At 27.5% G+C, this 15,662-nt stretch overlaps 1 protein-coding gene across 1 annotated transcript; it reads left to right on the plus strand.

The window, feature by feature from the left end:
* The first annotated feature begins 11,382 nt into the window (after positions 1–11,382).
* On the plus strand, positions 11,383–13,722 carry NAC23 (NAC domain protein). Its single transcript, NM_001251257.2, has 3 exons — positions 11,383–11,835; positions 12,028–12,308; positions 12,651–13,722. Exons 1-3 carry the CDS (start codon positions 11,628–11,630, stop codon positions 13,392–13,394), a joined length of 1,233 nt encoding a protein of 410 aa, NP_001238186.2. The 5' UTR covers positions 11,383–11,627; the 3' UTR covers positions 13,395–13,722.
* Positions 13,723–15,662: the final 1,940 nt, after the last annotated feature.

Consider the following 15,662-nt stretch of genomic DNA (forward strand, 5'->3'; position numbering starts at 1 on the left):
AATTTTCATCTGATATTATTTGTAGGAGAATATAAGATTAATTTGTTTTATTTTCGTCACACACACACACAATATATATAATTTTAAAGCTGATTAATTTTGAGATCTATATATGTGCATGCAAAAACAATAAGTGAAAGTTCTTAATCAAGCAATAAACATTTTGAGAGTTTTACACGTTTTCTTTACTTTTAAAATTAAGCATTAATCACTCGACCTACTTTTCTTACTAGAAGGTTCATTTAAAGTATACTTACCTATTTAAGAAAAAAGAAAGAAAAATAATGCATTTATTTAAGGTGAAATTATTGTAATTTAATTTATTAAAAATAAAAGTAAATACACTTTTTACATTTTAGTAATTGGTTGAGTATCCTCCCAATGAATTGGTGACAGACAAAAAAATTTTGAACTAAGATTAGGTTTTTGTAATGAGGATTCTCTCCAGGAGCATTTTCTTCACCCACATGAATTTTGAAATTGAATTTAATTACATGCTTAAAGAATTCGAGCCCTTTCACATAAACTAATACATGTTGGAATACACTTAATTACTTCAAAGAGAATGCTGACAAAGATTAAAAATAAAAAATATTACCAACTGTAATTTTCAATACAATTACATAATAATTTTTAATAAAATTTTCTATTCACTAATTCTTTAATTAATATACTTAATACACTAATTTCATTTTAAAACGTAATTAAACTTAAGTAGATCTCTTTTTCTCAGTCGTTAATGCTGTTACTTTATCAGATTAAGCTCAAGAAAACCAGGATCAAGTGCATCCCTTGTGATGGTAAACAAAGACCATAATAATGGCATGTTCAAGACATGACATCACATGCTTCTCATCCAACGGTGGAGATTCGTTCATTCGTCGCCAATGATTGTATGATGGCATACAACGAGGCATGGTCTGAGCAAACAAGCATACAACGGTGATCATTCACGTTCTACGTCACGAAACGTCACCCATTAATTTTAGGGTTATGATCCCTCTATGAAAACACACCATGCTTTCTGTTGTTTTGCTTCGTGGTTGTGTTTCGTTGAGCAAAAGTCAAACAGTTTTAAGAACAAGTTAAAGAGCTTCACAAGCCTTCCATTGCAATCCAAACCCTATTTTCTATATTTTGTGTGATATTATAAAAATTCAACTAGGCATGTCAAGGGCTAGCTAGAACTTAGAAGGGGCCCACACGTTTTGGTTATTTATTTAGATTTTGTGTAACATTTTATTTTATTTTAGTATGGATTACATATATCTTTCAAGATACTTATTCTTATTAGATAAACGATTATGAATGATGAAATGATTTTTTTTTTAAGAATTTAAAGTAGTTATATATCTAAAGTTTGAAATATAAATCACTAATTAAGCTAAATATATGTAATTCTATTAATATTTGATAAGAAAAGTAGTCACCCGTAATAATTTTATAAGATTTGAGTAGAATTATATTTTCTCTTCTTGAAATATTTGTCATCTAGATAAATAAAAAATTCCCAAATTTATATTCAATGTATAAATGACTATGAGTAGTGTAGTACTAGTAGAAAGCCGATCAAATTCAATGTTGAATAAAATAAAGGAAGCTTTAGCGGAATTTATTCCGAATCATGTGGTGGGGTTCGATTATTGTCTCTTAAATTTGGAAGGGACATCAAATGGCTCATGTGGCAGCATTGGCCACCCATTGGTTCACGCGTAGGCATTTTAATTCTTGCACTTAACCTCCCTTTTAGGATTTGGATTTAGACATTTTAATCAGATTGTTCATATATATTTTCCACCTCATCTGCATTAATCACGAAAAAATTGTCAACGCGAGTAATTAATGTGAATGTAAATTTTGCGCATAAAATGAAAAAGAAAAAGATTTAGTACTTCATGTGCGAATCACCTCACAAATCTTAAGAATTTAAAATAATAAATATCTAATTTTGTGGGAAAAAAAAAAACAATTAAGTTCACTCTTTAGTCTTCAGATATCCACTTCATAAATATTATATCACCTGAACATTTAAGTAGCTAGCCTGGAATCACTCATTTTTAGTGTTTTTATTTAGTGTTGCATATTCCCTACCCTAGTAGCTCTTCGTTGTCATTGTTGAAAATTAGAGTGGAAAACTCACGATTCAATCTTTCGGTCTGTCTAGTCCTTAATTACTAACGATGGATTTTCCAGTGGATTAATCAAACTCGAGTCACTCGTTGAACTTAACACTTTTAAATTTTAATTATAATTTATAAAGTAATAATACGCTTTTTGGAAGATAAACTTAGAGTTACAATAATTTATTATCAAATTTACTGTTAAGATTTTAGTAGTTTTATAATTTAATGTTATATTTGCATATCACTGAAAAAATATATTAGAGAAGGACGAAATCTTTCTCTAAATTGTTAAAAAATCCGTCATAGAACATAATAATGACAAATTTTTTGACGGACCAAAATTTGTTATTAAAAGAGACATCATAAAATGTTAGTGAAGGAAAATTGATTCCTCACAAAATTGGGACGAAACAATTTCATAACAATATCGTTACAAATTGTAAAAATTTAATTAAACTAAAAGCATATAAGCATATAGATTTGTTGCAAATAACAAGGAATATATTTCATGATTGTTAGTGACGGATAATGAAAATCACTAATAATTTTCATACTATTGACTATGAAATATATTTCTATCAAACAAATATGAAATATATATTCGTCACAATTTATGACAAACTTGTGTGAGAGACTTGTGGTATATATGTCACTATTAGTGATAAAAATAATCTATCTCTAACTGAGAAGAGAAGGATATAGTATTTATCACTGGCAGTCTGAGAATTTATCCTTCTCTAATAAGAGGGAATCAAATCTCACTTTTTTTTATGAAATTATTTTATAATATTTGTCCCAGGTTTTAAATATCTATCTCAAATAATTTTGTACAAAAATATGTTCCGAATTTTAATAAATGTAATTTTTAAATAAAAATTTACGGTTTTATAATATTAATTTAATGACATTCAACACTAATAATTCTATACCGATATCAAATTTCATCTACTAATAATAAACATTCAGTAAGTAAAGACCAAGTTCAACATCATGTGCCAATTTCAACATAATAGAAAATTTCAACATCATCTACCAATTAAGTTTAACATAGTATTAATCAAGTTAACAAATACTATTCACCAAGGTTATCTAATTCATTATTCTTTTGTGGGTTATATTGGTTTGTATGATCAGGAGGTGGAGGTGGAGGAGGCGAGGCAAAAAATATTAATAGTCGAGAGAAAAGTTTTTCATGAATTGAAGTAGTTGCTCTTGAATTATACGTGATTCCTCTTGAGATGAACGAATAAAAATGTTCTAGTAATATAAATAAAATTAGTTAGTGCCTACAAAAAAGCATACAAATTAAAATTAGTGCATAAAAGACCTAATAATAACAAATATTGACTCAATAACCTAGTTTGAATCTAACTCTTCATAAGTTTCATCATTGTCATCCTATTTCTTTAAATAAAATAGTTTTTCTGGCTCCGAAATTTTATTTATTTATCTTTCTTAGGAAACATTATCCCATCCCCATTTGTAGTTGTATAAAGCTTTTTTTTTTCTCTGTATTTTTTTTATATTGTAATATAGTTATGAAATATTTTATGGAGATTTTGTTTTACGAGCCCTTTTTTCTATCTTCAAATACTTAAGCTTGGTGTTTATTTTTGTTTTCATTTTCAATCTTTTTTTTAAACTTTATTTCTCATTTGTGTGTTATGTTAAACATTTTTAGTCCTATTATGCTAAATGAATTTAAATTTATGACAGATAACAAATGTTTTAATAATAAAAGATATAAAGTTCGTTTTTGTAATTTATGAATTAAAGGATTCATTATTTAATTTATAAAATATTTTAATTTTATTTTTTCTTTATGATTTTAGAAATTTTCTCGATGAGGATAAATATCATATTACAACTTTTCATGTGAAAAAGGTTAATATGCAATAAATTATTTTACATATTGTGTGTTATAACTAATAATATTTTCACACTTTACTGTCAAAACAATTTATATCCATTCGCAGTTAAATAATTCTTTTATTAAAAATATACTTTCTACTATATGGTTTATTAAATTTATTTTCATAATATTTTTTATTGATTTTGATAAATATCATTATTTAAAATATTATTAATTATTTTTATTAAATTTTATCATGTAACACAAAATGTTATAAAGTAATATAGCCCATCTAAATCTCTTCTACCAATGTTTGGTATGGTGGATACAGGATAAAAATAATTTTGGAATTTTGGAGGAGAAATAAGGAGAAAGTAATTTTAAATTTTCTTTGTCTCTCTCTTCATCTTTTCTCTATTTCTCTCAAATCAAATACATTTAATTTTTACATTATTTATCACCTATTTTTATTCATCATTTTTTATTTTCATCCACCCTAAAAAATGGTAGAACCTATTATGATTTTTCTTTGTCTTTCTCTTCATCTCTTTTCTATTTCTCTCAAATCAAATACATTTAATTTTTACATTATTTATCACCTATTTTTAGGTATCATTTTTATTTTCATTTGCCCTAAAAATGGTAGAACCTACTATGATTTTTCTCTGTCTCTCTCCTCATCTCCTTTCTATTTTTATTTTTACATTATTTATCACCTATTTATCATATAGACCCTTAAATTATGTACCAAAAATACCTCTTTCCTATCTAATTAACTGGAGAAAACAATTTGAAAAAAAAGAAATAGAAAAAAAAGGAGAAATATCGTCACTTTCCTGTCTATCCGGAGAACTGATGTGGGAATCAACAGTTTTGCTTGTTTTTTGAGAAGAAGAAAAAACTTGCGCTGCATATATAATATATTATCCCGTATGAAAATTAATAAAGCACAAATCTTATGTATTAATATTTATATATATTAGAACACAATTAAAAGTACAATTTCATTCATTTAAGTAACTTACACAATTAATAATAAAAAAAAAGATATTTACGATTTGTGTTTTTATATGCTGACCTTTTCATTCTCATTGTGACTAATAATTAATTTGATGACTAAAATATATTTCTTTTCAGTATATGAAAATGTTTGAAATTTATTTACGTAAAATTTTTAATATGTTTTTCTTTTTTATAAAATTGAAATATATCATTGTTTTATTCACATAAATTTAAACCTATAATGATAATTTTTATATCGATTATGCTTATATAATGTAAAATGTAACATTTTTTTTATATCATTATACATATAATTAATTGTAAAAAAGTTATATGCATATAGGTTTAGATGTTTCTTGTTTCGGACATATACATTTTAATTTGGTAAGAATGAAAAATATATTAAAAATTTTACATGATAGATTTTGAATATTTTTATATTTAAGAGGATGGAAAATATATTTTAAATTTAATTATTTTACCTTAATCAGCTTGTAGAACTCATATGCTGACCTTTTCATCCTCATTACGAGACGTACTAATTGTCCCTTATTACTACTTAATAACGAGACGTACTTTCTTTGACTTAATGTAATTACGATTGAGTTTCTGGCTTTCTGATACCCGAAGGTGGGAAGCTATGACTCGTTAGAGCCAAAAAGTTGAGGGAGTCAATTTGAAATTGTCAATAGAAGTAGTTTCATCTAATTCCCTTGTTCAACATAATTACTACTTAATGATAATTAATCACGTTCTTAATTTCTTTTAAAATGAATGAATATTCATTAGTCTATTTACATTAATTATTATTAATAATTACTGTATCTATTTTAGGAAAGAAAAAAGTCTTATAAGGTTTTGTTAAGGATTCCTTTAAGAATATTAATTGAAAATTTACAAGTAAAAAATCATATGTTTTTTTACTGCAAATAAAAAATTATTTAAAAGTATATTATAATATTACTCTCCCTTGGTCACAATTATGCTTTTGTTGATAATCAATGAATCTAATAAATCCCCTACAAAAGCTGCCAAAATAATAAGTACAAGAGCTATTTTAGTTGCTCTGGATGGAGAGGGCAATAACTGTGTAGATAGAATTGTCAATATTAATCTAGGTGTTCAAGATTTTTGGCGATGGGATACCATTCCTACTCTATTAGTTAGTAATTTGATAAAAATATGATAGGTCTTCCTATCTATAGAATCAACAACTTCTCTTTGCATGAGTTTGGTTTTATGCCCCCTCATGCTTCTTGTTTATTATTATTATTATTATTATTATTGATATTTGGGGGTGTAATTTTATGGTTGGTACTTGGTAGGAGGAGGGGTACTAACCTTGTTGGGATGTCCTCTTCCTCTTTTTGCAAGAAAAAAAAGCTGCTTTGGATAGATGTATTATGACAATAGAGAAAACACTTTTCAAAATGATTTTATGTGATCTAACAAGGAAAATAAACCTTGAAATACATGGCAAGAAAAATCTTTCATAACTCTTATTTCTTGTGAAATACTTCTATGAAGCACTATATGATCTTTCGGCCAACATTAAAAAAAGAACATTCTAAACACTGTAATTAGTTCTTATTATCAAATATATTTTTATGGTAGTTTTAAATAAAAATAATAATAAATTCTGAAACATTAATTTAAAATAAGATACCCATAATGAGTTAAGGGAATCTAATTCAGTTAATTCAAGTAAATCAATTATTGTAAATTTTCTGAAACAATTCCTACTAATAAAAAAAGATAAATATAATGATGACAAATTTCTATCCCAGAGAGATATGTTATCCTTTCCCACCCTAGAACCTATCATAGGAAAGATAGATTTTTAAGATACAATTGCTTCCTAAATTAAACTTACCTTTAATATAAATACTAATTAATATTTTTTTTACATAATTTATTGGGAAAGATTAAAGATTCATTTAATTTACTATAAAATTTATTCTTAGGCGAATCAAGGGTGAGATATATGAGGAGGCACTTCATTGAGGTCTCATGCAATGTTCTAAGGTGAATGATAGCGGCACATTGCAATTATAAGCTCACGAGAGCAATATATATTTATTTGGAGAGACTCTATCATCAGAGTAATAACACTATATTTATAGATGTTAGATATCAATCGAAGGATCATTGCCATTTGTGCACAATGACTTTGTTCATTTGTTCAATGACGCAGTCCTTGATGTACATATGCCTTGTTGATTTTTAGAGAAATTCGAAGAGTACATATATAGATTATGACCTATCACATAAGAAGATATGACATTATACTTTAATTCAAAACCTTTTTACCTTTACTCTAGTGAGATTTCATCTCATATTTATAACCCAAACATTGATAATTGTTCATAGAATGACAATAATCTTTTGTGAAATTAATTTTATATTTTAATGTAAAATATGTTATTAAATCAATTTTACTATACATTCTAATTATGTTGTATATTTTAATGTAAAATATGTTATTAAAATCAATTTTACTATACATTCTAATTACGATGAATAATTTAAAATTAATTTTACTAGAATGTAATTTAAATTAATACTATTTAAGCATATAAAATAATATTCTTACCCTAATTTAATTGACCCTCTTTGCATTTTTCGTGTTGAGGTGACAGAGAAGTTGCAACATGGTGTCACCATTCATCCTCTCACAATCTGTCTAGAATGGCTAGTCTATATCTTATTCATTCTTATGGTGATCGAAAATAAATTTCCATGTATGACTAATTCATATTGCTTTCTCACAAGCTAACGAAATCAACCGTACATCGGTGCTAAACAGTTATGGAAAGCAAAGTAGATTTTTTTTAATTGGTACAAAATAAAATGTTGAGACTTGAGAGAAAAGATATTTTCACTATATTCCCTTGATTCTTTATGTCTTTCTTTTATCTTCAAACTTCTATATTTCAGTTTAAGAAATGGCTCGACCGAGAAATACTTTTACACTGTATTTGACATGGAAAAGAAAATAGAATAAGAACAAAGTAGAAAAAAAAAAGAATATGAAAAGAAAAAATAACGAGAAAATAAATAATTTTTTTAGTTATTTAGGGTCAGTGAAATATGAAAAAGCGAATAAAAGGAAAACTCACTCTATTTTTTTTTGTTAAATAGAAGATAAAAAGAAAGAAAATAACTTTTCCCTTAAATCGACACTATACTAATAATAATAATAATAATAATTACAAGAAAAAGTTCAGAGAAGGATTAACACAAAAAAGGCAAAAAAGTACTGATAAGGAAATAGTGTAAAAAAAATTTCTCTTTCCTCTCTTAGCAAAATATCGATGAGAAACAAAATCAAGTGGATCACACTTAGCTTATAATATTAATCTTATATGCCATTTATTTCCGTTAATTTCTGTTTCACCACTTTCACTGTACCATAACAACGTAAATTTCCCAGAAATTTTAAGTTAAGAATTTTATATTTCTATTGCAATTTTTTGCCATATACATATATATATATATATATATATATATATATTTCAGTGTCTTTATTGAAATTAAAATTGAATCATTTGAATAATCTTTAATGAAAATAAACAATTTTTGATCAAATTTTAATTAATTAAAATTAAATTTTAAATTAATCAAGTTTATATATATATATATATATATTTCAATTTTTTTATTAAATTTAAAATTGAATCGTTATGATATTTAACAAAAATAAATTCTTGATCAGATTTTGGTTACTTTATGTTAAACTCCAAATTAATCCAGTCTATTTTCTCAAATCAACCAGAGGGTTAAAAAAAATATTATAGCTCCTCTCGATGCCTTATTTTCATATTAATGAAATATAAACTTGCTTTTACAGAGAAACGCGATATACAAAGTAGTGATTATATTCAAATTTTTTACTTACGATGAAAATTAGTTGTAAAGCTGATTTTTTTTTTTTAAAATAATCTTAATTTCTGAACTCACACCTCATCTACAAATACAATTCTACATTGCCAGCTAAAATCAAGCACCGAAACCTCTCAGAAAATTAACATTCTCATATTACTGCTTCTTGCTTTGACTTATAAGAGTCTGAGACCCTGTCGACTGTCTCTAACAGTCAATGGTACGTTATATATTAGAATTTTTCAAAAAGTTTTTTAGTTGAAAGATATATAAAAAAAAATTATAATAATTGTGTATTTTTTTTAATAAAAATTAAAAAATTAAAAAAAGTTATTTTTAATTTTTTTATTTTCAGATAAGAAATCAAAATTTCAGAAAAAAACTCAAATAAATTATATCATATAATTTATTACTTAAAAAATCGAGTTTTTATATCACCCGAATTTTTATAGAGAATCATTGTCGGCGTCAAAGTAATTATTTATTTTTAATTAAATTTTAATTTGAATACGTAGAAAGTATAGAGATTTTAAAACAATCTTAATTATAATTTACGATATAACTAAATATTGGTAATTGTATTATTTGTAATAATTATATCAAAATTAAATTAATATATATATATATATATATATATATATATATATATATTAACTGACATATTATGCATGGTATGAGTAGTTTTAAATTCAATAATAATACAAATATAAATTATAAATGTTTCAAATCATAAAATAAATATACACATTTAAGTTAAATTAATTTAAAAATCAAATGAAAAGTTCAAAACTATAAAAAATATAATTTACAAAAGGATCCAAATTCAACTTTTTAAAGTATTAATACCACAATATTTCAAACGTAGTATAGTATACTAAGTGATTTAGATTGGCAAAAAAAAAAAAAAAAAACAAACTAAGTGATTTAGATGTCCTAAATAAAAAAAAAACTTTTAATTTAGTATAACTAAGAACGTTAGGAAGCATTGATAAAGAAAAAAGAACGTTAGGAAGCAAGTGTGAACATGGAAGAAGCAGCACCACCAGCCTAGCTAAAGCTGCGAGAGTGTGTTGAGAAAAATGCAATTCAACGAAACCTGCCGCAGCAGCTACATAATTGAATGGAAAATTCAAGAAGAAAACCTAGCTCTTTCCTTATATTATAGCTTTGTTTTCTTCTTCAGAAGCCTTCAACAGCAAGCCTCGTGCGAGACGGTGGAAATATTGGTGCAAACAGGTAATGAAAATCTCTGGTGATGTTAGAATTAGGTTGAATTGAACCAAGTGGATAAAGTTATAGAAACTTTTTTATTTTGAAAAGTGATGGGGCATGGAAACTAAACACAGGGTCCCCACCCCTTTTATTTATTTATTACCTTTTGACAATTTTCCTTGATTTGATAAGAAAAACATTTTTTTAATTAGTTTTATTAACGTGACTTGCCGTTAGAAAAAATGTTTTATATTTCTGTAAATATAATACTTTATTGTTTTAATTTGGGTTTATTTCATTCGTGGGTAAAATAATATTTTTTTTCACGTTTAATTTGAAAAAATTTAGAAGACAGGACACGTCAAATAAATAAAAATATGATAAAATCTTTAATTTTTGTTACTCATCAAATCTTGAGAATAAAATGTAATATACGTTGTAATACTATGATTTTACATATTTCAAGAAATGATAAATCTATTTACTTTATTAATAATCGAGGCAAATCTAGTTTATTAATGATATATATATCCCTATTTATATATCACTAATAATCGAAAAAAATACTAAATAACTAACGTAATCATTTAAAAAACATTGGATTTTTTATTCTATTTTTTAAAATTTTAATAAACTCATTAAATTTGATATCAATTATATTAATATAATTAATATTAGGTATTTTAGTAAATTTTAAATTATTTTACTTATGTTATTTATTATTTGTTAAATGATGTATAAGATAAAAAATTATAATATAACTTGTATTTCTATTCTCTCTTGTATCATAATTTTAACAAATCAAATGAATCCTTTTGACTTTATATATTATATACATTTATTTTAGTTCTTATAAATACATCAATATTTATTTGTTTTTATAGATATATCTCTAAGTAAGCAGATTTCAATCTACTATTAAGCCGAAGATCAAACTAGGTGTTGTAGGATAAAAATTCAATTTTTTATAGGAAGTAAAACAATTATAATCAAATTAGTCTACCAAAAAATAAAAATAATGTCACGTGTAAATAATTTATTTATTACTATATCATTATTTGATGAATTAAAGCCAATAATATATAGAGATTAAAAATAAGCATTTTAGTAAGATTAATTAAAATGTGCAGTAGAACGTAAAATAAAGCATATAAAAAAAGTAAAAGGAAAAAAAAAGAAGAGACAAATAGGACATACGAATCAAATACACGTATTTGAAAATAAAGAAAAAGAAAGAGAAAGAAAGCAATATTTGCAGGCTTCCTCAATAAGTGCCTTCCACACCACGGATCTTACAGCGTGTATGTATGTGTGTGAGCTGTGGTTAGACGCTCCTCTATTTAATGACACCATCTTTTCTTCTTTTTACTTTCTTCTTCTACCTAGCTATGTATCCCTATTCCCTTCTCTTTCTCTGAACCTTCTTCTTCTCTCTTTCACATTCTCATAAGATATAAGACCCATACACACACACACACACATATCTGCTTCTTGTAGAACAAGTTAAGTTTGTTTTGTTTTGTCGTTTGCTTAAGGATTAATCAATCAATTATCTGATGATGGAAGAGCCGGTTGTGGTTAACAAAGGAGATTATGATCATGATCATGATCAGCCTTTGGATTTACCTCCAGGTTTCAGGTTCCACCCCACAGATGAAGAGATCATCACTTGTTACCTCACAGAGAAAGTCCTCAATAGAGCCTTCAGTGCAACTGCTATTGGAGAAGCTGATTTCAACAAGTGTGAGCCTTGGGATTTGCCCAGTAAGTACTTTGATCATTTTCTTTTTATTTTGACTTTTGTTTTTGTTTTTATCTCAATTTGATGATAATTGGTATTGTTGTTAATTAATTATTTGTTAATTACCATTAATCATCTTTCATTGTCACCTTGCGAGTGGTTAATTATTATTCATTGATCTGAATTTGTTATTTTTTATGGGTATGTGTGTGTAGAGAAAGCAAAGATGGGGGAGAAAGATTGGTACTTCTTTTGCCAAAGGGATAGGAAGTACCCAACAGGCATGCGAACCAATAGAGCAACCCAATCTGGGTATTGGAAGGCCACTGGCAAAGATAAAGAGATTTTCAAAGGGAAGAACAACCTTGTTGGCATGAAGAAGACCCTTGTTTTCTATAGAGGAAGAGCTCCAAAGGGTGAGAAGACAAATTGGGTTATGCATGAATTCAGATTGGATGGCAAATTCGCATGTTACAACCTTCCCAAGGCTGCAAAGGTAATTAAATACTAATTACTAATTAACTACCTCACTTTCTCTCTCTTTTGATTTTTTTATGACATTTTTTCTATGGATTTTGAGGAAGCTGAAAAAAGGTTGAGATTTAATTAATAATCATGGATTTTTTTTTTCTTTCTCATCAATCTCCCTGGCTTTTAAATTAATCATCACTTTTTAGAAAAGTGCCTTTTGTGTTGTTTTGAGAGCTTTTTCTTTCATGGGGGTGGTCCTCTAATATCCTACCTTTTGCTTTATTTAGTTTCAATTGTTAAGATTCTAATAACAGTTACCTTTTTCCGTTTTTTAATTTTTTTCTTGGGGGGTGATTCATTATTTCAGGATGAATGGGTTGTGTGCAAGGTTTTCCACAAGAGCAGCACTACTACTACAGATGTTAACAAAAGGGTACTCCCAATAATTAACCCTGGCCTTCTGAGAATGAACTCAAGTAATGGAGAAGATCTATTATTTGATTTCTCTTCTCTCCCACCTCTCGTGGATCCTCTCTTTGACCAAACCTCAAACAAGCACATTGACAATGATTTCAAGGGTACTAATAACACACCTTCATCTTCATCAGCTAAACTACCATCATCAAGTGGCTACTATCTTCCCAACTTCAACAACAACAACAATCAGCAAATGCTTATGATGAAGCCAGAAGAACACAAAATATATGAGATTCCCATCAACAACTATGCCTCCACCAGTCAAGTGGATTTCACTACAACTAATAACCCAATGGGAATTAGCACAAGCAATAATAATATCCTTCTTTCTCAGCCTCAAATTCGAACCCAAAATTCAACCTCAGTACCCTTCAACATGTTCCAAGATTGTTATAATCATACGCACCAAGGAAAACAGTGCAAGATGGAGCAATTCTCCATTGACAGTACTAAGAAACAGCCCGTGGTCAGTGCCTCTCAAGACACGTGCCTCAGCAATGACACTTCCTCGGTGGTTTCAAAGCAAGACAATAACATGGGAAGGAACAAGGCATTGTACGAGGATAATTTTGAAGGTCCTTCATCAGTTGCTACTACCCTCTCAGATTTGGAATGCCTGTGGGATGATTACTGAAGAATAACTGAAAAACCTGATGCATGAAGAGAGAGATTAAAGCAAGTTAATTTGTTGGTTTATGGTTTTTTCTATAGTTACTACAACATACCATATATTTTCTGATTTTAGGCAGTCATATATACAGATATATGTTATATATTAGACATGGAAAAAGTTCTGGTGGGATACCCGTATACTGTATAGATTTATGATTGATCGATTAGATTATCCAGGGTCTTGTTAAAGTTCGGTTTATATTTCGTAGACCAAGGAGAAGGATTCGATCATGTTCATGTACATCTTTCTTTTGTTATATAATTAGTGGGTTTGTTTTATTGATTTATTATTTTTTTCCAGTTGCATTTGTATTAGTTCTGTACATTTTTCTTGTAATGAATCTTTTTGAATACTTTCAAGTAATTATATAGGGTTTTACTAATAAGTATTTTTAGAAAATTAGTTAAAAAATTGAAAAAAAAATCATAAGAGAATATAAAAAAATCACAAATAACATATATAATTTTATGTATCATAAGATTTTTTTTTCTTTTAGTTTCTTAATCAATGTTTTACTTAATTAAGAGCATGGGTTAACATTTTCTATATATATATATATATATATATATATATATATATATTATTCATTTATACTTTTTGATATTCCAAACAAGTTTAATTTATTAATTACGACCCATTTCAAGCCCTTCAATGACCTTCCTGCGGCACAACGTATATTTTATGCTGTGTGGAATATTATTTCTGTGTGACATCCCACCAAGAGTGGGGAGAATTAATTCCCGAGGAAATTGTGCATTTTTTTTTTCTAAACTTTGAAATTCAAAGGTTGTGGCTTCCTAGCTAGTGCTTCCCACCAAGGCATGACTATTGTTGTCCTTTTAAAGTTTTATGGTACCCCGAAAGATACGATGTTAGCTACAGATATATGTCACTTAATTTTGTGTAATTAAGTTCATATATAGTTATTAAGTGAATTAGCAATTAATTGAAATGACACATTGTTAAAATAATTCCATGGTGTAAATAATTGAACAAATAGGTAGGAGTACATACACAGATCATATTTAAATTGTAAACAAATACTACTTGGTACTATTAATCGAATTATTAATTAATTATAAGGGAAGCAATGAAAATTATGTAAGGATGAATGTGAAGACACCACCAATTGAGTGTACAGTAATTAACCAAGTTGATGAAGCACGTGAATAATTCCCTGAATCCGTGCAGAAGATGCCTCTGGTGGTAGAATTTCTATAATATTTAAAAAAAAACACACACTAATAATTACAAAACTGTTTTAGTGACCACGACAACAACAATAGTGGGTTTCTTGACTGCCCCTTGAATCTTGTGTCCAAAGAAACCCAGTCATCACATGTCTACCTACCCAAATACTCCTTAGTTTGAGTTGTTGTGTTGAATCTGTTTTTTATGACATTTGTGCAAAATATATATGTTTCGTACACATACGAATAATGTACATGTCTAGAGAGTGTAAATTGTATCTTGCTCAAGCTATCTATCAATGACCATGTATATATAGTATATATATGTATATACTTAAATTAATTTCTCTGTGTATGTATAAACGTGTGTGTCTAGTATATATTTTCTTTCCCTTCTTTTACCCATATTTTGTGCGTAGGTGTCGCTAAGGCACATAATTGAGCCTAAAGTGATAAGATCGTAGGGAGAGAACAAAACTAGAAATACATGAGTATGAGAAGAAAGAAAGGGATAGGAGGGAAGGATTTAAACGCAATAGGGTAAAAAGGGGTGTGAGAATTAAGGATCATATTTATATAGATAATTGAATATATAGAAAGTACGGGTGGCCAAGGAATGGGGTAAGGGCATGCTAGCTATCAAATATTGGAAGAAAAGAAAGGTTCATCATTCTCGTGATGAGTATGGAATTTTTGGGGGGTTTCATTTTTTTCATTTGATAATAATAAAATGGGGGAAAAAAAGCATGCTAATGCACATTCCTTTCCATTCAAAGCAAAGCGTTCGTTGTGGTTTTATGCTTGCGGGAAACTTAACCGACCTTTTATATATATATGGTTGAGACTTCTTCTGCTCCTTTTGTTCTTTTGCACTACTAATGGATCTTTGGCGTTTTTCTTTCCCTTTCTTTCATGGGGAAAAAGGAGTGAAAAAATGGAAAGACTGAGAAAGTGATTTAGGGGAAGCAAAGGAATGAAAGAGAGAACAATGCTTATCCATCTAAAAAGGGTGAGGAAGGACCAAAGAAATTAAATTAAA

The sequence above is a fragment of the Glycine max genome, chromosome 16, assembly GCF_000004515.6.
Source record: "Glycine max cultivar Williams 82 chromosome 16, Glycine_max_v4.0, whole genome shotgun sequence".
Classification (NCBI taxonomy): Eukaryota; Viridiplantae; Streptophyta; class Magnoliopsida; order Fabales; family Fabaceae; genus Glycine; species Glycine max.